The following is a 24,607-nucleotide window of genomic DNA, read 5'->3' as shown; positions in this document are numbered from 1 at the left end:
CACTTCAAATTTCGCACTTTCGTATCATGACAACCGTACAGTACACAACATAGACTTCACCTTAATGTGCACCTATCACATTGAATTTTTGCCGGCTTGGTAAAAAAAAAAGCCACCAGGCCTGCGCGAATCGGCCAGCACAGTTACAGCAAAAGCTGGAAGAGCGGCCTTTCATTGCCTTTTCTAAACACTCTTTGGGTAACTGCTACAAGCGCACTTGCTGGGTACCCACTATGCCCTAAATAATTATAACTTTTTAGTATTAGGTCGGCATTCACTAAGCTCTCCTTTGTCATATTTTAAAGAAGCGTGGTATCTGCTACACACTATATCTAGGAATTTTGAACTTTCTTATGTAGTGGCTGACGACGACCAAGAATTATGCCTGAAGTGGGTATGTGCCACAGTTAAAAGTGATCAGGAACAAGCTTTTGAAATGGGTTGGAGCATTGGACAAAGAACTCGATTCCCATTGTGTGATGCCTGGTTGTTCCTTTGATGTTTTAAAACGCTTTAGTGCTCACATACACGCGATTCCTTTCCCGACATCAAGCCTGTCTAAGACCAGTTTATAAACGATTTACAGGCACCGGCGTGGCTCAGTGGTAGAATGCTGGGCTAGCACGCAGTGGACCTGCGTTCAAATCCCATTGTACCCTTGGTGTTTCTTACTTATTCTTATTTCTTGCTATACTGGTTACGGACACCGGCGGCAGCGGTGCCACACGTGACCTGTGTTCTGATCTGATAACAGCTTTCGCTCTAAAGACATCCTGATTAATGATTGCTTAACAGGCCACCGTAATGGGTGTTGAAGCTGAGACGTGGACAGAGCTGCTCAAAAACATGGAAAAGTCTTCAATAAAAAAAAGGCAGCTGTCCTTTTCGTTGGTGAGTATTTTCAACGGTTTCATTTGTTTCAGGTAATGCGTTCAAAATAATCAAAGTGAAAATGTGATGTTTGCTTGCTGCCTTCATTATAATCATCTTTTTTGAGCTGGCAGACACATCAAGGTGTCTGGAGACTTCAAGTACAGCACCAGTTAAAGAAACTACCTTTTTAATTTTAGAATATAGGAAGTCAGGACGAATGGGAAAATTGGAGCCCTCGCTACAAAGACCACATCATCAGTATTGGATTTTTGAAAACAGAGGCCAATGGTAATTTTCACAGCGTAATAAAATTCAATACAATTCATTATCAAAACTGAAATTGATTTGTTAAAAGCCCAAATGCTCTGAATAACAAAAATGTTTATGAAAACAAGTGGTTTTTCTGGGTTCATGATTCTATGTGTCATGTGTGCTATCATGGTAAGTGCAGAGGACACATCCATGAAACAAAGATTGATGGTTTATATGACGACACTCACTCGCTTTGGATGTCGCCGAAGAGTACAGCAGCTACGCTCTTCTATGTTTCGATTTCAGTTTTGAAAGAAAAATTGTTCAGATTTTATTACTCTGAAAAAATTACAAGAGGCTGCTTCTTGGAACGCTAAAATCAGACGGACTCCACCAGAAGGACTTCTTCATTTGTCCCAGCCGTCTATCTCCTTTATCTGAAACCTCAGTTAACCTGTATGAGTATAGAACTTTTCGCAGAAGAGACGGAACAGCTCCATTCTAGGCTTGAGCAGGAGAGTACAAAGGCCGAAATCACAACCTCATCAATGAATGTTGTCGGTGAGAGGAGGCCGCACCTATTTAGCACAGCCCTACGGTGATTACGAAGGTACCCAAGAAGCCTTTTGTGAAAAGGTTTATTGTATACCCATGGTCATTATAGAATGTTTGCCACCACAGAAAAAGTGACGCCAAAAACAGGAAGCATAATATCGCAGTTTCCTTATTTTGAAGACTTTTGACGCATTTCTTGAAACACCCTGTACAATGAGCTTTCGTATGACATGTTCTTTATAGTGGTTTTGTTAAATTTCAGCATGACAAGAGAATGGATCGGTACAGGAATGAGTACATCTTCTCTCTGATACAAGAGGCAGTCTATGAGCAAGACAGCACACAGGTTGCAAGGATACTTTTATAGTTAGCAAAGCTTTGCTGATCAATGGGTTCACAGAAGCAAACAACATAAAACGCATTGCTTGATTTTACAGTATAAGAGGTCTTGGGCATTTCCAGAGCAAAATGTAACCATAAGAAACTACCTTTACTTCAACTCCTTTGTGCCTGACCAAGATGTATTCAGCCAACATGCTTGTATACAAGAGAAGCCAGCAGCCTCTTACTACATCAACTTCAAACGTAAGCTGACACCCTAACATTCGCACTTCTGGTCTTTGGCTTAGAGCAAATGCCTTGAAACCTACTACAGTAAATCCCTTTATAAGAGCCATGCTTCAGGCAGCAACTCTTGTCTATTATATGAGATGTCTCTTATAAGCAGGGTATCTAGAATGCATTTTCTTATCAACCTGTATTTTACTGTAGGCACACTTTTGCTTCTTACATCTCTTATATCAGTGTCTCTTATAAAGGGGCTCAATTGTATGTCTTCATGAGAAATGTATGTGATTTTTTTTTCCAATTTATTAACAGCATAGGTGTTATTGGAACTTGTGCATTAGCACGTTTTCATAACATGCAGTGCCAGCAGACCAGGTGGCTTGCCTGCAAAGCATTATACATCTACTAAGGCGTAGGCTTACTTACAATCCTGTGAAGAGAGTGCATTGCCGGCAAATTATTCATTCGACATCGGAAGGCAAACATAATTAGGCCTATTGAGACAGTTGTGTAATTGTATAATTTCATAACGATATCTGATGATGATATGTGGGGTTTAACGTCCCAAAACCACCATATGATTATGAGAGACGCCGTAGTGGAGGGCTCCGGAAATTTCGACCACTTGGGGTTCTTTAACGTGCACCCAAATTTGAGCACACGGGCCTACAACATTTCCGCCTCCAACGGAAATGCAGCCGCCCCAGCCGGAATTCGAACCCGCGACCTGCGGGTCAGCAGCGAGTACCTTAGCCACTAGACCACCGCGGCGGGGCAAATAACGATATCTGTTGGTGCTTTTACATGAGGTAGTCACGTGACACATATTAAATATATGTTATAACGGAGTTTCCAGCATGGGCGAACATGCATTCACAAAACACAGGAAATAATATCTCGCGAAAGTCGAGACTCGAATAGTGGGGAAACGATTAAGACAAGCAACACGACATAAAGTAACATGACAGGACGCCATGCAGTTCAGTGCAAGATTATACAATAGTTTGTTTATTAAATCAAACATAACTGGGCCAAGCCAAAAACTGTGAAAAAATCTATGTGATCACATCAATCTAGTGTGGAAACTCTACACTAGTATCAACATTCGTCTCATATATTTGTGTCTTTTTGTGTATCAACTTCTCTCTAGACACCTATAATTGTGTTTTTTTTTGTATTTTCGTATGATAGTTACTCGAATGATGCTCAAATGATTCTTATTTTTAGTTTTGCTTTCTAGCCCCCCATATACGATGAATGACTGTTAAAAATGTACCTGCTGTGCAAGATAGTTTTCATCCAAGAATATGACTTCATACCCCAATCAATTATTTTGAATAATATCCTGCAAGACAGTCTTGAAAACACCTAAAATCAATGTACCTAGTTTGCAACTGTGCAAGTCGGGAAGTTACGCTGGACAAAATTATGGCCGCAGACGACTTGAGCCAAAGAAGCCAAGCTTGTTCGATTAGCGGCGCAAGGTCTTCATATTTTTGCTTCTCAAGTCTTATATATGTTCCACACTTTCTATAGAATTTTCTAGTACACATCTGTCGAAGGTGTCATACCAGTGCCATCAATTCACATCGTTCATTACTACTCTTTTTCAGCTTTGAAAGCCTGTACCTTAGACGCTGGCAACAGAACTAAGTTTCTAACAGCTTTTCGCAGCGAGCTTGCCAAATCTACGAAGTTGAGCACCATCCTCACAGTCCAGAATTTTCGTGTGAGTTGTAGTATAATCCCCATGTGCGTTTTGAGCCATATTTATAATGTAACATATCCTGATACTGCTTTCATACCGTGCCCATTTCCGTTGATTTCTTGTGTTCACAGTTCAGGTGGTACAATAAAAATGGAACGTCAGTAGGATTCACTTTCCATGAAAACATTCCAGAGGAGAAGATGAACGAGACCACATTCAGCAAATTAGCCAAACGGAAAGTACAGGTCGTGAAGCCTTTGACAGTAAGCTTTCGCCTGACAGCAGCTAGCGAAGCAAATGTAAGATTTATTTACTTTTTTTTCTATCAAACAATGTCACCAATAATTGTATATACCACCTCTTCATGCTAGCAACGAATCAAAACCAAACTTTACTATGGCGTTCATATACACTCAAGCCTCAATATAACGAACACTGATATAATGAAATATTCCTTACATTGAAGTAAATGCAAAACAGTCTCTGAATAGATAGTTAGGAATAACTTTTATGAGAAATTTTCGGATAAAATGAACTCATTTTCATATAAGATGTAACTTTGTTATAATGAAGCTTGAATGAATACATATTTGTGTAACTGTAAAAAAGCCATTTATTAGCCTTACAAATACAAATATGTGACTCGATGGAGCATAAATGTAGGCGATTATGTAGGAATGCGTTTGAAGAAGGAGTGTGTTTTGCTTGGACATATTATATCACCCTTACAGACATCATCTCCCTGTACGACCACTTGAGTGTTTGGTGATATGGTCAAAGGAATGTTACTTGCAATAATTAAGTTATAAATAAAGGAACTACCGTACTGGTGATAAGTGATTTGAAACAAAAGTACACTTTTTTCTTCTTACTACATCGATGACAAGTTCACAGTAACCAGCGATACGGTGAAGCATTGTTTTGGCATTCGCTTCTTTGCAGTCACTACAAACCTGGGTCTTAAGTTGCTAATTGAAAGTTCATTTGTCTGTATTTATTATTCAGTTCTTCAACTGATGATTAAAAGCATTGTAATGTCCATCCCAGCGATAAAGGTCTAACGAAAAGCAGTTATCTAACTTTTCGGTGCGTTAGACTTCATAATTATCGCAAGCATTATCTGAAGCGTGTGGATTCGAATAACACAAAAATTTTCATATCATATTGTTCGTGGTTATTAGTGATTGATATAGGAAGGAGACAATGTACTCTGCTATGAAGAAGATTCAGGCATCTATGGCTTGTGCCTGTTTTAAACATGAATACAACAGCAGTCGTGATTACCATAATGCAATGATAAGGATGTGAAAGAGCTGGATGGAAAGGGTGCATGATAGAGATTCCTCCTTGAAATGCATCCAGTTTGAAACCTTAGGTACAAGGTAGAGAATTAATAAATGAAAAAAAAAACATATTGAAAGGTGGGAGGGAGCTAGCAGTGTGTTCACAACATAGTACTAGTAAGTCTAATAGCACAATATACTACTATAGCTGATCACTAATTTACACAACATTAGCAAAATCTCCTGTTTCTTACTGAAGCCCCATAATGAGAACTTGTAATGGATGAGTGAAGAAAAATTTTTCGCAGCCCATTGACATAATTGGCGATCGGTCATAATGCCCACATCCCTTCACAAGCCTGTGGTGTGAGGCCACGGGTCTAAAATAATTTTTTATCTGAGAGTAGTCAATGACTTGACCTGCTTAACACACTCCCAAGAATGACATTCAACTCAGCGTGAACAGAAACATAAGTTGTGTTATACACACAGAAGACACAAATTAACAAGTCTGAAATGACGAATCGGTCAAGTGCCCTAAACGTGAACCCAACAGGCAGTAATGTAGCTTTTTATGTTTAAAAAGGGTAAGAGCACACTGAATACGAATACACAAAGAAAGGACACACACATACACACATAGTGCTTTGTGTCGTTTCTTTGTGTATTCGTATTCAGTGCGCTCTTACCCTTCTTAAACATGGAATACCAACATGCCCACCTTTCCACCTTGGTTATGTAGCACAGATGTATCACAGCGGGAGAAGTGTAATGAACAAACACGCATATGAGCTTCAAGCCAGCTGCAGTGTATTGATGCCCGTTTCTGAATCACCTGTAAAACCGTAACAGATATTATTTTTCAGATGCATGACTAAGTGTTTTCTGTTTCTTTCTTGTTTCTACAGGAATGTGCCTGGCAGTCATATCTATTTCACAAAGAACTGTCTACTGTGTTCTAACCAACTACAATGTTACCCCCAAAGGTAGCATTATAATAATAATTGAACAGTTGAAAATAAATATACATTGGATAAAGTAAGCAATCTGAATGTAATCCAAAGATGTGAAAAATAAGAGTGAGCAAATCACTTGGATTTCTCACTATAAAGCTTCACATGCTAAGGGTTCATTCAAACTTGTAGGCTAAAATCGAGTACTTAGTTCAACAAGTGTGAATGAAGGGCATTTGCATTTTCATAATTGTTGGCTTCATATATCTGAGATGCTTAAGTGGCTGTTAGAAAAAAATATGGCTGATCCCTCTATCATAGGACTCGGTGTACAGTAGACTCTCAGTAAAATGAAGTCTGCCAACCACAACTTCTGCTTAAATGGAACAAATACATCTGACAAGATTGGTTTGTTTTTGCATTCTGCACCCCTGATCATCTCTCAGTAAACAGAACTCCTGTTAAATGGAACATATTTTCTTGGTCCCTTAAAATTTCATCGCATGAGAGTCTACTCTATATACAACACAAAAGTGAAACTTTCAGCACATTTCAGCACATTTGTGAAGCACATTTCACTTCGCCAGCACGAAGAAATGGATGCTATAGTAATGGACTGGATTGTCACGCAAATAACAGCAAGCAGCATGAAACTTGCACCGTGCTACTCAAGCACAAAGACACACGTAAAGAACACACAAAGGATGAGCGTGAACTAGCAACTGCCAGTTGTTACTGACAGTTGCTAGTTCTTTGTGCTTGAGCAGCATACTTCTTTAGCAAACACGGCTGCTGCAGCAAGTGAAGGGACCTTCGTACACTCTGTCACTTCAATGCAAACTCGCAGCAAAAGACTAAGACATACTGACTGCCTCCATCACAAGATAACCCTGCACGCATGGGTGCGCACGCCCTGTTGAACAATGTGCGGCTAGGGGCTCGCATGCATTGCAAGGAGCGGGGCAACAATCTTTAAAGCCCACATTTCGTGCTACCTCGCTCGTGATGACGAAAACATGTACCTCCGAGCTCTGCGTACTGCCAATACCAAACGGTGCATCTAAATAGATTGCCGTTATTACGCTGAAAAACATTAGCTTTGTGCACAATTTGTTTCACGCTGTGCTTTGCGGAGTGAAGGGTTCTGGGTTCAATTCCTAATTGATAGGTTGATAGATTAGTGGGGCTTAACATTGCAAAACTACCATATGATTATGAGAGACGCCATAGTGAAAGGCTCCGGAAGTTTCAACCACCTGGGGTTGTTTAACGTGTGCCCAAATCTGACCACGCGGGCCTACAACATTTCTTCCTCCATCGAAAAAGAAGCCACCGCAACCGGGATTCGATCCTGCGTCCTGCGGTTCAGCAGCCGAGTACGTTAGGCACTAGACCACCGGAGCGGGGCTGGGTTCGATTCCCGGTAATGAAACTTTTGCGTCCAGTTTTTTTCTTTACCATCTCTTGGTGTACATTTAACAATGTCATATCTGTGATGTAAATCCGTCAGTGAAGTCTTGGTGGACCCAAGCATAAAACACTATCATGTATAAAAAACTTCCACAAATTCTGTGAGAAGAAGGAATTAATGTTTGGATCATGTCTACATGCAGCAGAAGGCATCTTTCCGCATATGAACTATTAATCTTGAGAGCTGCTACCACACACATGGAATGTATGTGTTGTGGTGAAGTAGCTGTCTTGTGAATCATGAATGGCTCAAAATAACTCATCCTCATTAGGTGTTTTTGTGACACCGTAACATTACTTTTTAAAAAATAAACTGCCCCTCTTGATATCAAGACTTTGCACACAACAACAGGGTGTACACACATTTACATAAATAACAAACAGTGTGAGAGTGCTAAGAATGGGGTGGACAGATAGTTCGTTGCTTATTTACTGCAATGTTTGTGTGCCACCATAACCCGTGGATCAGTCACAAAATGTCTGTCAAAGAAGTAGTAGAAGCTCCAAAAGAATTATATCGGGATCTACAGCTCACAGTGGACTGTAAGAAGACTGTGTCGCCATGTGCCAGCTAAAAGAGCATATATAAAGCAAACGGTGAGAGGTCACAAAAAAATTCAAATAAATGCAAGAACTTATCTCAGAACTACTGTCAGCCTCGCAAAGCCTAGCTGAAAGAAGTATGCAACCAAATGTGCTTTCACAAACACAAAGGAGTATTAATATTCGTTGGTATCTTGTTTTCGCAATGCCTCATGCATATTAGTTGCACAATCATACCGCAACTCTGTCACATGGCTATCCTGTCTCATCAAATAACTATCACATGCATGTAATTTTAAAAGGACACTAATGGAAACTATTAAGTCGACGTTCATTGTTGAGATAGCGGTCCCGAAACCTTAGTGTTAGTTTTGTGCCAAGGAAGGGTTTATTATGAAATAAAATCATGGTTTAGTGGCCTGCACTGGTTTAGCGCACTTCAAATTACCTGCCTCAAGAATCAGACTGACTAACATCACTGTTGCTGTGCACAACGTTGCCTGACTTTACTGCGCGATCGCCGACACTAGTAGACAGAACAAAAGCAGCGGGAGCCACAGCAGCAGCAATGGCCATTGATCAATTTCCTGCCATTGACTCAGAGATGGCGGACGTGTTTTGGTTCAACTTTGCCCTGCTAGATGGCAAGACCTGTCCAGTTTAACTACGCGAAAATTGAATTTTCGAACCACTTGTGCCATTCCCCATAGTAAAGTCCGGTGTTTCTTTTTTTCATGAATCAAACAGAAATGAACAAGCAGCATTTATTTGCATCTCTTGAGGCACAGAAGGTTCTTTATTTAGTGAGGGTAGATCGATTACCTACTAGTGATTATTAGTAGGTGGTTCATCAGATGCCATCGGTACCATTTGGAGAATGTCCTACTGCAGCGAATGTGTCCTTGTGCATTTACCCTAATTTTCAGCTAAGTAGGGCACTGCTGTTGATATTATTGTCATTTTAAATTTTGTCATGCATTGAACTTTCAGTCTGACATAAATTGTCATTTGAATTTAGTGTCCCTTTAAGGACTGCGTCCACATTTACACATACTTGAGCTGAAATGTTTCTCTGATGGCTTTCTGTATAACAGGGGAAACGGCTTGCCGACTCATGTACGCCGACTTCATTGAAACATTTCATGGAAGTTCCCTTTAACGCATTTTAGTCGCACACTGCCCAAACACGTTGTTCGAGCCATCGACCACGAGAAAAAAGAAGAAACAGAGGAATAGGCCATGATTATTTTTGTTGATATGCACGTGCTATGAACACTTTTAATATGAAGAGTAACTTACGCAAGTGCTGTGAACATTGTTCGCAGGAACCCTATCTAACACACCCAAATTTTACCACTGCCATCCTTAGTGTCGATTTTGTTTCCACTAAAAAGAAAATTTATTATCACATGCTTCGGGCTTAGGTGGCCTTCGCATATTCGACCATGTAGGTCGGGCAAGTTAGAAATGAAACCCGGGAATGTAATGTGTTTGAAGTCGCATAACCTTGAATGTCTGGATTAAAAAAAAAGTGTACTTGTGGTGATGAGAAAAACATGATAAAAAATTGCTTTTACAGGAGACTGAATAAATGCGTCATAAAATTATGAAGAAATGATAGAAGGACGGAACCAATTTGATGTAGGCGTACAAAAAAGAAGTTTTATTGGAATGCATCGACCAGTATGAGAAACGTCAAATAAACCCCACACTGTGTAGCAAATAACACCTATGCATTATGCAGCAAACCGGAACATAAATTAATACGCTATTAAAAGCATTCGTATGGTGCGCCGATGATGTGCACCATGGTAATACTCCTAAATACTTGTCACAAACGAATACAAAGCATCACACATTATAAATGCACAAATAACCACGTAACAGAAATAGAGCATTTAAACAGAATTATATGAGTCCTTCAGAAGCAAAAAAAAAGAAAGAAAATGCATACATCACATTATGACTTGCTTTCTCTGAGCTCGCCAAAAATATCTATATATATATATATATAGCACAATATATTTATTCAGCGAATAAAAGCACTACAAGGAAAACTGGAGAAAAAAACACCATTCCTCAATATTCTTATAAATAGATAACTGAAAAAATTGTCACTACTACACTAGACAAAACTGAGAATAGGTAAATTGGACACATCATAAGGCTTACACTTGCAGTGAAAACTCGGTGAGCTCGCAAGACACAGTGTTGTAAATGAATAAGCAATTCACTCCTTGACGAGCAGTAATAGGATAGACTAATACACCGACCACATGGGCGAATTCAGTTCACTTCGAACGAGTGCAGTTACGCGCCCGAAATGTTACTTTGGTGACATGCTGCCACGCGAGAAAGAGCAGTGTACTTTAGAAATGATGGTGATGGCGGCGAGTGATTGAGTAGCACAGCAGATACTTGTTACTTCAGGCAATGTTTCCGAACAGTGTGTTACAGCTATAAGCAGAGCTTAAAATAAACTTCACATACAAATGCGGCAGCTGTGGCCATTGTGTGGAGAGTGCTGGGCATGCACCTGGCAGCAGTGGCTATATAAACTGCATGAGAGTGAGAAACGCAGATTAGTATTATAAGGTACACTTGATATAAAGAACTATTGGTTATAATGAAGTAAATGAAGAACAGTCTTGCAATAAATATAGTGTTAAGAATAGGCCTTCATAATGAATTTTTGGATATAACAAACTTATTTTCATGTAATATGCAACTTTGTTATCACGACGTTTGAGTGCTAATTTTATTACATCAAAACATTCCTAATAACAAAAACAATAGTGTAAAAAATTCTATGAACTGAGCTTTGTATAACAACTTATTTATTCTCGAGCCACTGCTACCGAGGCTAGACACTCCGTCGTAGTTAAGCGAGCTTGACGACCGCACTAACCGGATAGTACACTTTGTACCGAATGTCACTAAGCGACATGTGACAGCCAGCGAACGGCAGTAGCGAATGAAAGTGCACAAACACAAAGTGCACTTTATGTGGCCCGTGTGATAGGGATATGTTTCGCAGATTATAAAAGCAGCTTTCCATTTCTGTGCATCGTAAAGTCACACCTTGTGAAGAGCAACATGAATTTCAGAGCCAAGATCAAATTCCAAGGGCAAACTGAGAGCAACTAATTGACTATACAGTTGATCATTGTTGCTCAGTGTTCATCAATGTGCTCAAATTTTGTGACACAAACACCAGACCCACCACCAAAGCAAAAGGACTAGGAAGCACAGTGCATACTAAAATAACTTCCTGAGTTACTAGGATCAAGAAGTTTTGGTGATGGTTGAGTTGTTTCCCATTTGCATCATTACTTCCATTTTCACTGTAAGTATGTTTAGGATGATCCACCGCCTAGCTAAAACACACTATTACACTAACCTTTCAGTTCACTCCTACCGTGTTGGTCAAACATTCATGGTTGCACTGCTGAACGATTTTTTCTAAACAGCTGCTCTCTATTTGGAATCTCAACAACCAGCCATACTACTTCAAAGTGAACCAGAAAGTGCTGCCATGTTCATCTTCCATCAGAACTTGTCCGAAATCTAATTTGCATAGCTGAAATACAAGTCCTTGAGATTAGCATATCATAAAGGACAATGACGGTCAAAGGTGAATACCCTAGAAAACTGTGGAGGCCTGTTTATTTTAGTAACAGAAACGCAAACATAAAAAAAAAAGACAGGTGGCTTGACACTCTCATTATTCACCAAGCAGAACAGATGGGAAATTATGTTCCTAAATCACTTCACTTTGTAAAAACAATGCACAAAACGAAGCTTGTATGTATGCAGTTCAATAACAGGATGCTTGGAACATGGCTGAATGCGGTCACATAAAAACGTACATTCACAACTCCCATTGCTCCAGCGTTGCAGTTACAATACCTGAAAGAGCACATGCACCGCAAGTATCTTAAATTGGCTAGTATGCTGCCACCTCCGCGCAATGTTGAGAATACGATGTAATCAACAACAGATCTATAATATAAAATGAAAATAACAAAGCCATTAAACATACGAAATTATACAGTTAGAAAACACCTAAGCCTTGGGACAACAACCATGTCTGAGCTTTTTTAAAAATCTTTGGGAAATTCCCACTTCGATGTGCTAGCACAACGGAGCAATGTGACTCAATCAAAAAGTGCACTACAAAATAATACGAAACAGGTTAAAATATCAACTTGAGTCCCCACGAAACAGATGTTAAATAAAAGAATTCTGAGAAGCACACTTACCTACTTAAAAGATTCAGAAGGCTAAACACAGCTGAAGTCACTGCAGTGAGACTCGATTAAGTTAATCAATAAACTAACCAAAATTGTAGCTTCAAACAAAACGCAGCATAGCAAAGGCTCATTACCAAGTTCAGTATGCTCACCAGAACCTTCAACAGAATTAGATCCACCAAAGGCAAGCATATGATTCCAAGACACACAACAGTAATGTCTTGTACCTCAATGTCATGAAAAACTTCACCTCAAAACAAACTGGAAATCGAAAATCACATTTGCCAAGCTTTAAACAAATATTGTTGTTTAGAAACCCATTACGATGCCTAAACAATACATTCTTTACTTGGGTTGCTGCCTGATTATTATGACCATTGGTTTCATCACTGAATCACTTGAGTTTGACAGTGTATTCAAGAGAGATTAAGAAAACCACATAGCGGAAATATCCAGATTACATTAAGCGATTGCGTTATGCCAAAACAAATAAAACAAACCCACCACGATGGTCAAGTGGCGTTTGACTGCTCATCATAAGGTCGTGGGATGGAATCCCGGCCCCGGCGAATGTATTTTTGATGGAAGCAAAAATGCTCGAAGCTTGTGTACTTAAGTGCACATTGAAAAACCCCAGGTGGGCGAAATTTCCAGAGCCCTCGACTACGGCATCTCTCACAATCATGATGTGGCCCTGAAATGTTAAACCCCACGAATTATTGATTATAACAGCTAATAAAACTGAAATTCAGTCAAAACATGAGACATTACTTCAGATTTTTTTAAACTGTAGTGTAATGTTTCTCATACGAATAAAAAAAAATTAATTAAGACAAAAAATCGCCCTTTATTTGGTAGAACAGGATTTCTTTTCCCCCTTTTCATCCCACTGACCCTTCTATCTATTACTGAATGCTTTCACCTTTTTTTGCCCATTCATTCACTGCTGAACACAAAAGTAAATAAAATTCTGCGGCAACATTTTTAGCACAGGCCCTAGAAGTGTCGAAGTTCTCATTATGCAGTGTTTGCTTCAGTATTCTCTACACCAACACACTGTTGTATCACAAAGCAAACTCCTTTGTGTTACTGCAAGAATACACTGTACCTAAGTAAGTGTACTATGCTTTGCAGGTTTTATGACCATTACAACCTCGTTTAACACCCAGATCTGTTTGATGAGCAAAAAAGAACATGGAAACATTATGCATACCTGAACTCCATGAATGCGGACAAGTAGAAGGGAGCAAAAACTGTGAAAGCTACGCATGTAACATGCATCATGGTTCGAGGAACAAAATATCATGCTGCTGTAGAACCTACTCAAATACTGTGCCGTGACTTAAGAAACAAATAGGAAAGCCCATTTTCGAGAGGCCTGGATTCAAAGCTAATTCATCAGTCTTAATAGCACTTTCCGCTTCTAGGTTGGTCATGCTGTGATCTGTTGATGGAATAACCACATCAAAATCAGAGTAAAATGAAAATGCGTTGCTTCGACCCTCGGTAAGTGCTCAGTTGCACTGCAGTTAGCAGTGCCACTTTCTGAAATTCTGTATGCCCAGAAAATGACCAACGTGTACTCAGGCCTGAAGCCAAAAGGAGTGCCCTAGGCCCCCTCCCTTCCCCCTCCAAATCCTGATGAAGTGGGGCGTTTTAACGCAAAAAAAGTAATGAAGATAGGTATGGTATGGTATGAAGAAACTTTATTTAGGTTCATCGGGGCGCGAACTAGCCCATAGCAGGTGTCCTTATAAAATAGTCAAAGACTTAGCAAGTTCCCTCCTCCCCTGAAAAATATTCCTGGCTATGGGTCTGCATCTACTGCTTTGCGACCAACATGTTCATGAATAAGATGTTAAAATACAAATAAGCAAGGTCGATAGCCAATGCAAAATGAGGAAATGTCTAGTGTCAGAAGCTGCGTAAAAAGATGCGGTGAGAAAGACACTAAGTATTCAGCTTGTCATACGTGACGAGATGTTCTCTTGGTAACTGATTAAAGAAAATCATTGAGTTCTGCTTCAGTGAGAAGTGCCGCAATTGTGAGCGATTAACCTCGGGCTAAACATAAGGAAGCTGTTTGCAACATGAATCGAAAGTGAAGCAGACATTCTCTGAAAGCACTAAAAGAATGCTTCTTGCTGAATTCGAACTTGAAATATAGAATCATTGCAAGCTCATCACATGCTACTAGAAAAAAGCCACATGACCAGACACTAGATATGCAGAGTGTATGCCAAAGCACTCATTTTTCTAACAGCCGCTTTTACTGAAAAACTAGGCAGTAAATTTCTTTTAGCTCATTCAGGAAATCTGCATTTGTATCACCGAAAGTTGTGAAACATAGAAAGCACAGCAAATGCATGCAAGCTGTGCATGCAAGCGTTGCCAAACACTTGCAAGCAAGGCCTGGCTACAGCTCGGACGTGAAAACTAGAAAACAATACGAAGCGCTTCACAAAGAACACCATTCCGGTCAAGTGCACCTCGCGGAATATGCGATACATATCAACATATCCCTGAGCTCAGTTTTGACATCAGAGTTGTTCAATTCAGACTGGAAAAATGGACCGACGGATTCAGACGTAGCCTCAAGCTCACTTAATGACGTCGCAGATCGATAAACTTTTTGTTGGCGAGTCCACACGTGACGCAGGGGTAGGGCAATCTTTGAAGGTGTGCGTGCAGCTAGCGGCCTTTCGCGAGACTGGCTACTGGACAAACACGGTCCGGTTATAGCTGATGAGCAGTTCGACGACAGCACTCTCGGTGTGCCAGGCACTCATCTGGTCCAGACCCATGCCCATGATGTCGGGTGTCCGCATCACTGTTGGCGAAAACACTGTACTCAGGTTCTTTGGTGACATCAGGTTTTTCTTCTGGTGCTCCGAGACCCTGCATCAGCGATGGACATTCGCAAATGCACGTTCTCCACGGGCAAAAAGTTACTAGATATTGAACACCTGCCCTAGCATGTTTGCTACAGCACAAAGCGGTGAATATGGAGCAAAACAGAAGAGACACGAGCGTGCGCTGTCTGTGTCCCTTGTGCTTTACTCTATCTTCATCGTTTCTGAACTGTACCAAAGATGCCACCTAACAAACAAGCCCAACTCTCAATACTACCTGATCTTGCAACACCCATTTTATGCTATGGATCATCTAGAGTTGAACATCGTTATTACGTATATTTGCTAACTTGTCACATGTATCATGACTCTTTTGTGCAAATGAACTTCGACGAAATGACACCAACCTCCTGCTCTATCATCACCATTACTGACACTGAAAAATTCTCCATCAACTTAAAAGATGCTCTGCAATATCTCCTGGTTCTTTACTGGCAATGATTTGTAAGTACACTCAAAAATCGATATAATTATTCCGATATAACACAGTAAGTAAAGATAACCTTGCAATAGATATAGTGTTAGAAATAAACTTTTATAACAAATTTTTGTATATATAATGAACTCATTGTCAGGTAAGATAAAACTTTGTTATAATGAACTTTGAGCGTATACCACTTTTTCCTGACCCTAAAAAAAGATGTTTATTAAACAAATAAATCAACAGCACCTAAACTGAATACCTAAAATAATTTAAAAGCAATAGGGCAGGCCTCCTCGTTTCGGTCAGGTGCTGCAGTGACCACAGTGTCCAAGTATTCCTAAGCGGACATTCTAGACAGAATTAAACTACAATGAAATCTCGATACAACAAATCTCAAGGGAATGCTAAAAATTATTCGTTATTTTGAAAGGTCGTTACAGCAAAAGCGTTGAAAACTTGTCCAAAAGACGTAAACCCAAACACGTGAGTCATCTACCTGTGGTGTGTATACATTCGCGACTGCGTTATGCTCCAATGAGCCCGAAAAAACAAGCAAACATGAAATATTAAGGAACCAGGATTCGTTTGAGGAAGAGTGCGATCTATCCTAATCTTGGCAGTTCAACTGCTGAAAGACGAACTCTTGGGCGTGCGCATCCTTCTTATGCACAGCGAAGCATTAGAGTTAAATACCAATTCTTCACATTGGTTTGTGTGTGCTGTTTCAACGTCGTCTTCGCTCTCGTCACCGTTTTATTTTCACAATAAGTGGTATGGGTCTTATCGGCCATCAGCTAAGGTCACGTGCATGCTTTGTTGTTGCACTATGCATACGGTTTGAGCATTAGTGAAGCATGTACAGGTAATCATCGATGACTTCATCCAATAGGTCACTCGTGTCGCATTTTTCTCTCTATCGTAGGATTCGTTTCGTGCTCCTTCCGTAGCTCATATTAAACATTCAAGCACCAACCAAAAGGCTAGAAAATAGCCGTGTAACAAGCACACAGGTAAAGCTGCCCAACAAAAATAAAGGCAGCAGGGCAAAGCCTGGCAAGAAAAACAAGTACCAGGCGATGATGATGGTGATACGGCAATCTAACATTTGAATAGGGCGGGCAGATGGAGAAATGCGCGAGCGTTCTGATGATTACGATGATGATAGTGGCAGGCGCGGAGTTGGGCATCATTTCTACAACCGCCGCGAGTAGCTCTTTCATATCGCTATTCGTAATTTTGAAGTGTTGCATAGATATAGGGGGCATAACATTCAATACGTTATCCCAAAACATTCGGTATTCTGAAATTAGTAGTAATAAAATGTTTGTACCACTGTGTTAGAAGTATAAGTGGAACGACGGAGCGCCACCGCCATGCGCTCACTGCGCTCAACTTTGGTTCCTCCGCTGCACCGCGCCACGAGATGGCAGGAGCAGTCACGTGGCTCGCAGCCGTGTGAGTGGCGAGCAGGCGCCGTTCAGACCACGATGTTGTTCAGACGAAGCAGTTGTCGTCATGTTTAACTCTTGTTTTTGTTTTTTTTTTGTGTGTGCAAGATGAGAGTCCATGCTGTTTGTGTGAGCAAGTCGTGAAATGGCAAATCAGTGTTTTGTGCCCCGTTGCAAATTTGGCTACAACACCATGCACGAAAAAAGTCGATTTCACAGTGAGATTTAACAACATTTTTGATGCCATGAATCGCCGACACCCTAAAGAACGTCTAACCCCCGTATTCTAGAATGTCCCTCCACTCAATGCATCACCTTCACTTGAGAAAGCCGATGGGAGCGCCGTCTCTAAACAGGGAAAGTCAATGCATATCAGCGATAATCTGCTACGATTCTTGAGTAGCGCAGCTTCATTTTCAGCCCAGCGGCGACGCAGTGCACTGCGTCGCCGCACTAGACTGCGGCGACGCAGTGCGGCGACGCAGTCTAGTGAAGGGTGAAAGTCGAGTCGAGGAGCATTTGTAAATGCGGGGGTATGATTAGGTGGAAAGGATTTTGAAGTGCTAGAGTCCTTTCTACGAGGGCTCAATAATTGGGAGGAAGAAGTAAAGACAGGATGAATCGATCCTCACATTTTTTTTTTTTTTTCACAAACCACTGCTGAGGGCTTGCGAGAGACTATTCTGCCGACAATTCAGCTGTCAAACTGCTTGTTAAAGAAATGTGACTTCAAATATGTCTTAACTGCAAAGTCTAACGAAGATGTTTCGGAAAAGTTTTTTGGTGTTACACCAAGCTGGAGGCCAATATGAACATCCCTGCTTGCCGACGTTCTAGCAATTATACAGCATGCTATCCATTTACAGTCTCGTAAAGCCACCCAAGTCAGGAATTCCCAGTTACTTCCTATTGAAGAGCGACGACTCCTTAGCTTGTGTGATTAAACATCAGCTTTCAAGGAGGATCTGGCCAGCCTATCACGCTTGGACGAGCTTAAGAACAGACTTGATGGACTGACTGATGCAGGATGAGATTGAGTGCGACAATGCATTTAACTCAATGCCTGCATCAAACAGCGTTACCGATTGCATAATTTATTATGTATGCGGGTTTCTTTGTCGAAAGCTCCCAAAAATTACAAATTGTTCCAAGTGCAAGCTTGGACTGACTGGGACATCTGATATGTCAAGAGCTGCATCAGCTCTTGTCGTCTTCAAGACAAGAGAAGGACTTACGCACCCTAATGCCACGTTATATGATCTTTTTAAAGAAGCTAAACAAAAGTTTCAGAAGCACGCCGGCGATAAGAAAGTGTATGATTTGACTATTGACTTTGTGATAGATAATTACAACCTTTCCATGTAAAGAACTGTCACAAACGACTCCAATTTTCGGAGCATCCGCGGGCCCCACCTACCAAGGAAGGGCGCTTTTGTGTTGGGGGACGACATCCGGCGACTATAACGACCCAGCGTGGCGCCGGCTCGTCTTCCCTGCACCGGTACCGGAAGGGGCACCGGCGATCTAGACGGGGAGAATTGCTCCCAGATGCGACGGGAGCACGTGTACGCCCCTGAGGCGGGTTGAACTGCATCGGAAGAGCAGTTGACGTACAGACAGCAACAAGTGCGGTCGTCGGTGTCGCGAGTCTCGCGTAGGCGGCGAGCACGGAGTGACCCGCGCAACGTATTGAGACGGCTGCAATTCCGGGCACCCTCGTCGTCTACCGAGCCGGCGAGACCTTCAGCGGCACCCGTCAACTCCCCTACGTGCACCAAGGGCTGGTTTGGTCCGTATGGAACTTTTTATTGTGACTTTTTTGTTAAACCGTAAACTTGTTTTAACCAGCCTTTTTTTTAAATATTTGTAGTGTGCGCTGCGTCGCACGTTTAAATTTTAAAGCGCCACCATGATCATTCTGTAATTAATTTCTAGTGTCTCTCTCCTTTGATTTCCATCTTGTGGTTATTTTGTTAATGTTCCGCATATTTGTCTTTAGCCTGTATCTTTTGTAGTGTTTTTAGCCCATTTTGTTGCATAGCTGTTCTTTCTTCCTTTGCGTATCAGTGTTACTCCTCTCTGTTATTTTTCTTAACTCCTGCCTTTGCCAGTGTTCCAATTAAATGCTTGTTTATGTGTAATCGAACTCCGTGTCTGCTCTATGAGTGCGTCGGTCAGGCCCACACATCACCACACGTGCAACCCCGCACGGGTCGACCAACCCGCAAATAAATTCGAAATGTGCCACTTCGAGGCCTTTCAGGCGTCGCAGGCCGAAGCGTAAAGTGGAAGCCTGCGAGTCTGCCGCACGTCGATGTTGGATCGGCGGGGCCTCACTAGAAGTGTGTGACAAGAACATAAAGTAGACATGATAGCACAAGTGCTCCACTATTGTGTAAGATGCATATGTGCCAGTATTGCAAACAAATGAAACAGAATGAGGCGAACAAGTCTTGAAAGTTGTGCAAGCTTTCAAAACTAGCCTAGTAAGTTGCTACCTCGAAGTCAAAATGCATAGCTTTCGTTTTCCACACGTGTCTTCAATACTGCTTTTCTTTTGAGTTGAAGTGCTGTCCTATCCTGTTAGTGGCCATTTAGATATAAATGCATCTATACGTAGCTGTAATAAAATGTGCCGTTTTTGAGTTGAGAGTTGCTCCTTTGCTTTGAAAAAGCTCTATAGACCTACATGTGCTGTTCTCCTCTCCCCGCGTGAGAACTACGCTTGTTAACAATGAATATATTCACGGTTTTAAGTGCTGAAACCACGATATGAATATTAGGCACGCCGTAGTGAAAGGCTTCGTAATTTTCGACAATGTAGTGTTCTCTAACATGAACTGGCTTCGCAGAATGGTATTTCGTCTCTTTCACGTTTCATTTTTTTGCACTGTTTTTTTACTTTAGGTACGTACCAAGAAGCTCAAGTTCACACGCTTCTCATCACACAGCACTTGGGCCAGCTTCATCAAAATGCGACCCTTGCGACAAAAATCTAGATTATATTTTTCTACTGCAAGACTTCGACTAACAAGTTATTTTTGTCTAACTACTACGTAAACATTACTTCAACCAAGAACTAACTTCTGTCATAATTACATAGGACTTTACCGCCACCTGTTTGATTTCATGACCTCATGTTTGTGCATGCGAAAACATATGCTCCTATCACGAACCTTCGATGTGGTGAATGAAACATTTTCCATGACTATCTATGCTGTATCATCAAAATCTAGTAATTTTTCGCCGCTTTTATTAATTTATTTACTTTTGCATTCATTGTCGAACGAGGGCAGAAGTTGGTTTTTTCCCCCCGAGTTGCTTTTGCGGCCCCGAAGTGACTTACGCCGCAAAACGGGGCAGAAGTTCTTCGCTTCTGGAGGCACCATTGGCCCACCTAAAATACTTCTAACACCGTGATTTGAACATTAAACCAATGGACATTTGGAGGAACTCCGCGAAAATGTCACTAAAAAAGAAACATTCATCTGAAGTTTGCTATAACGAGATTGGACTGTAAAAGCAATTCTGTAAAACCAAGGTTCATACCAGAATTTGTATGCTACCGTCTTTTTGCGCGTATAACCCGCCCCTGCAAATAATCCGCACACCCACTTTCAGCTCACCGAGAAAGAAAAAAAAAATCCTCGCGTATTGCCCGCACATTTCATATACAGGAAAGGCTGTACAAAAGCTACTGCTCAAGCAACATAGCACATATGTAGACAGAAAAAGCTTTATTTAGCAAGCAGAATACGCTGTCTGCAAGGCCAGTCACAATTCATTCACTGTCGCTGCTCTCGCTAGAGCTATCACTTGAGCCGCAGTCCTCACTATTATGCACAAGGTCATCTTCAGTTCCATCCATTTTGTTTGTAATGCAGCATTTCTTGAAACTTTTTCGCACCCTCTCACCTGGAATCGCTTTCTATGCCTCGACAATCCACTTGCAGAATAGGGCAATATCAGGCCTTCGGACTCGTCCTGTCTGGCGTCAAGTCGTAGAGGCCTTCGACCATCCACTCGGCGTAATAGCGCTTGACATGTGCTTTGAAAGGCTTGTTAAGCAATACATCTAGAGGCTGCAACATTGACGTCATTCCACCGGGTATAAAAACTAAGTCGGCGGTGTTGCGTGAAAGGCGGTCCTTCACTTCTTCAGTTATGTGGCTGCGGAACGAGTCAAGAACGAGCATGGACCTCTTTGCGAGCATCGCATCGGGCCTATTCTCCCATACCGTCTTGATCCAGTCCACCAACAAGTCACTGTTCATCCACGCGTTCTCGTGTGCGCGCAGCGCCACACCGGCAGGCAAATGAATCTTTGGTAGAGTTTTCCTTTTCAGGATGACGTACGGTCGCAGTTGCGTGCCGTCGGCGAGGGCACAAAGCAAGACTGTGATGCGCAGTTTCGTGTTCCCGCCGGTCAACATGCTCACCGAACTGCTGCCCATCTTCTCAATCGTTGTGTCCAACAGCATTTCAAAATAAACAGGAGTTTCATCCACATTGCCGATTTGCGAGAAAATGTAATTGTGCTGCTTTCGCAGGCCAATTACATACCTCTGGTACTTGGGCAGCTTCTCTTCATAAGAAGCCGGCAAGCGTTGACATATAGTAGTCCGCCGTCTGATTGAGAGCCCTTGCTGCCTCATAAAGCGGAGCAGCCATCGGCGGCTCGCACGGAACTCGTGAGGTAGGTCTAGCTCTCTCGAAAGTCGCCGCGCTTCCACTTGGGCCATCTCGGTCGATACCGCGTGACCCCTGCTTCTCACATCTTCGATGAACTTTACTAGCTCCGTTTCCAGCTCAGGGTAGGCACCGGTCTCGGGGCCACGAAATGACCTACGGTCGCGGTGCGCGGCTTATAGGCTCTCTTTCTTCTTTCTCCACAGTCGCACGCAGGAGTCGTCCACATCGTGCCGTCTTCCCGCTTCGCGATTTCCGAACTTCTCGGCGACGGTGATGATCTTAAGCTTTTGCTGTGCCGTGAAGGACTGCCGCCGTACGCTAACCATGGTGACAGAACAGATCGACTTAGGCTTCCACGACTTAGCACTACCCCTTCTTGTACACTGTAACAGCACCCTGGAAACAACAGAACCGAAATGCATGCCTGCTACCGCGTCAAAAAGTAGTACATAAATGTACTGGTAATATCTCTATCTGTCTCGCGAACGTCCATAAAATATATTTGTGGTGTGACAGTGAGATTTTACACTGAGTTATCGAATTGTCTCTCCCCAAATGCTTTTCTAAACACTTCAATAATGCAAGCAAGCGAAACCAAAATCGGCCACAAGCTGCCGTGCTACTTGCGGAGCAACACGAATTTGCGGAAACCGCCTCGTAGCCTTCGCTACACAGTTAAGGGGCTTCACAGCACAACACGCATTGCTGTGAAGCAGCACTATATGAAAAAACCCGCGTATTATCCGCACCTCCACTTTGTCACTGAAATTTTTGGGTTTTTGGTGCGGGTTATACGTGTGAAAATACGGTAAACACTAATGAAAGAGCATCAAGTGGCTAATAAGTCACTATTATGTGCCAATTATGTTAAGACACGATGTAATTTAGCAAAATAAAGTTGACTAGAGCACAAGCCTTATCTACCAAGTGGGAGCTCTGAGACAAGTGGGACTAATGACTCACAGACCACTGAAGTTGCAGTGAAATGCCTTCCTACTTTCCCAATTGTCCTATAGAGGCATGTTAATACCGACGAATACTATTCTACAAAAGCTATCTTGCAAAATAACTTCATTACCATCAGGGGCCACATATTTAAACAATCTAGCTTTAGTTTAGTCTAGTTTATTCAACATCTGAGAAATGTTTTGCGCACGGACTAGATTCTTGCACCAGACTATGGCATACAGTGGTGTAAATTACAAATACAATAAAGATAGAATGCAACAAATCACAAAGGAAAAAGTTTGAAAGAAGTATGTATACACATCAATAAAGTTGATAAAATACCATAGTGAAGTGTAATGGCTTTATGGTTTTCACAAGGACAGCAAAGTGGTACGGAAATTCTGAAAACCTAATGGCATGGTTACTGAATGGGTGTGACACATTTCGAATTTTGTGATGAGCGCAGAACAGAACAGTTTTTTTCTTGCACACACTCAGCAGCTATAAAGTGGTCACTGCACAGACGTGCACACCGGGCTTTCTGTTTCAGTGTGAGGCCGAGCAGCGATTCCTTCAATACAAAATACTCCCTGAATGCTAAATAAATCAGAACCACTAAATGTCGGTTGTTGAGACAAGGAATCTCTAACCAGTTAGAAATCAGAACTTGACCGAAAGACATGAGACTCCTCAGTAGTCAAAGATGACAGCACTCGGGTTCACGCAGTAATCTAAGCTTGTAAAATGTACTTACTCTAATGAACATTTCTAATTATTAATATAGGCTTATTTCCTATTTTTATTTTTGCTATTCATGCATGCATCCACACCTATGAAAAAACTATTTTTCCCGTTGTGGTCACTAAACAATCGTGTATGACTCTCTTTTTTTTTTAACAGGCTGCTGTGAAGAATTTAAATCTGCAATAAATAAAATCAACTCCGAGGGGGTTGCATTTGGCAAAAAGCTTGAAGCTCAAAGTGTCCAGGGAAGAATTTTGGTGAGAGGTTCACGCATGAGACAAGTTTGTCAAATATTAATAAGGCGTCTGGTGGCGAAACTTTGACACCAGCAAGTGCAATGTTGCGCAGTTTTTACACAGTGTAAACTTTTTCACACGTGAAAAAGAACAACAGTTGAGCCCAGATTGATAATCATAAAAAATAAGATACGTTCTCAGTGCATGCACATACACACATGCACAACCCAAATAACACAAAATGTGCAGCTGAAACAAGGGCTTGGGTCCACCTGCGATACTGAAGAGTTTGAAGTTTTGCTAGCAGGGCTCAAAATAATCTACGTGGGATATAAAGCTTAGCGATACAAACAAATGAAGAAACACACAGTACCTTTGCAGATGACTCATGAGATACTTCAACGACTGGTAGTGAGCGGGCGGCAACGACTTTACTGCTTCTTTCATGGCTTCCAGCTTTTCCTCCACTTTGTTGCTCTCTAAAGAAAAAAAGATAGCAAGTGTAACCGACAGAGCCTCATTTACTCAAATGGGAGCCTAACTGATTTTGAGCTATGCGCGACTTGCAATGTATGAATGGATCCAGTATAGGTTATTGAAAGTGTATTTTATGCAGGTGCACTCTCCAGCCAGTATGGTATTACCATATCTTCCGCATGATAAGTCAGGACTGCCAGAAGGACCTAATGAATTTTAAAATATTTGTAAACTAGAGTAATGCATGTGCCTTATATTGTCACGGCAAG

At 41.5% G+C, this 24,607-nt stretch overlaps 2 protein-coding genes across 5 annotated transcripts in view; one reads left to right on the top strand and one right to left on the bottom strand.

Moving 5' to 3' along the window:
* LOC142761707 (uncharacterized) overlaps window positions 1-6,280 on the top strand; it is a 30,083-nt gene extending 23,803 nt beyond the window's left edge. The window contains exons 10-15 of one of the 2 annotated variants that reach the window (XR_012889162.1): window positions 796-891; window positions 1,943-2,026; window positions 2,118-2,265; window positions 3,861-3,976; window positions 4,148-4,254; window positions 6,147-6,169. Coding sequence is in view for 1 of the 2 variants with exons in the window: in XM_075884444.1 (XP_075740559.1) it covers window positions 796-891; window positions 1,943-2,026; window positions 2,118-2,265; window positions 3,861-3,976; window positions 4,087-4,254; window positions 6,147-6,200 (666 nt within the window). In the remaining variant the exon portion in view is untranslated. Of the gene's footprint in view, window positions 1-795; window positions 892-1,942; window positions 2,027-2,117; window positions 2,266-3,860; window positions 3,977-4,086; window positions 4,255-6,146 lie in introns of both variants that reach the window. The other variant, XM_075884444.1, reaches the window with a different exon arrangement.
* Window positions 6,281-14,840: 8,560 nt separating this feature from the next.
* The window catches only part of LOC142786764 (N-chimaerin-like), a 60,536-nt gene continuing 50,769 nt past the window's right edge, over window positions 14,841-24,607 (bottom strand). For all 3 annotated transcript variants that reach the window (XM_075884402.1, XM_075884403.1, XM_075884404.1), the window contains 2 exons: window positions 24,235-24,340; window positions 14,841-15,355 (listed from right to left, as the gene is read on the bottom strand). In XM_075884402.1, the coding sequence (XP_075740517.1) occupies window positions 15,172-15,355; window positions 24,235-24,340 (290 nt within the window). In that variant the 3' untranslated portion in view covers window positions 14,841-15,171. The remainder of the gene's footprint in view (window positions 15,356-24,234; window positions 24,341-24,607) is intronic.

The sequence above is a fragment of the Rhipicephalus microplus genome, unplaced genomic scaffold (assembly GCF_043290135.1).
Source record: "Rhipicephalus microplus isolate Deutch F79 unplaced genomic scaffold, USDA_Rmic scaffold_32, whole genome shotgun sequence".
NCBI lineage: Eukaryota > Metazoa > Arthropoda > Arachnida > Ixodida > Ixodidae > Rhipicephalus > Rhipicephalus microplus.
Note: the sequence above shows the minus strand (reverse complement) of the source record. Positions and strands in the feature narration are given on the sequence as shown.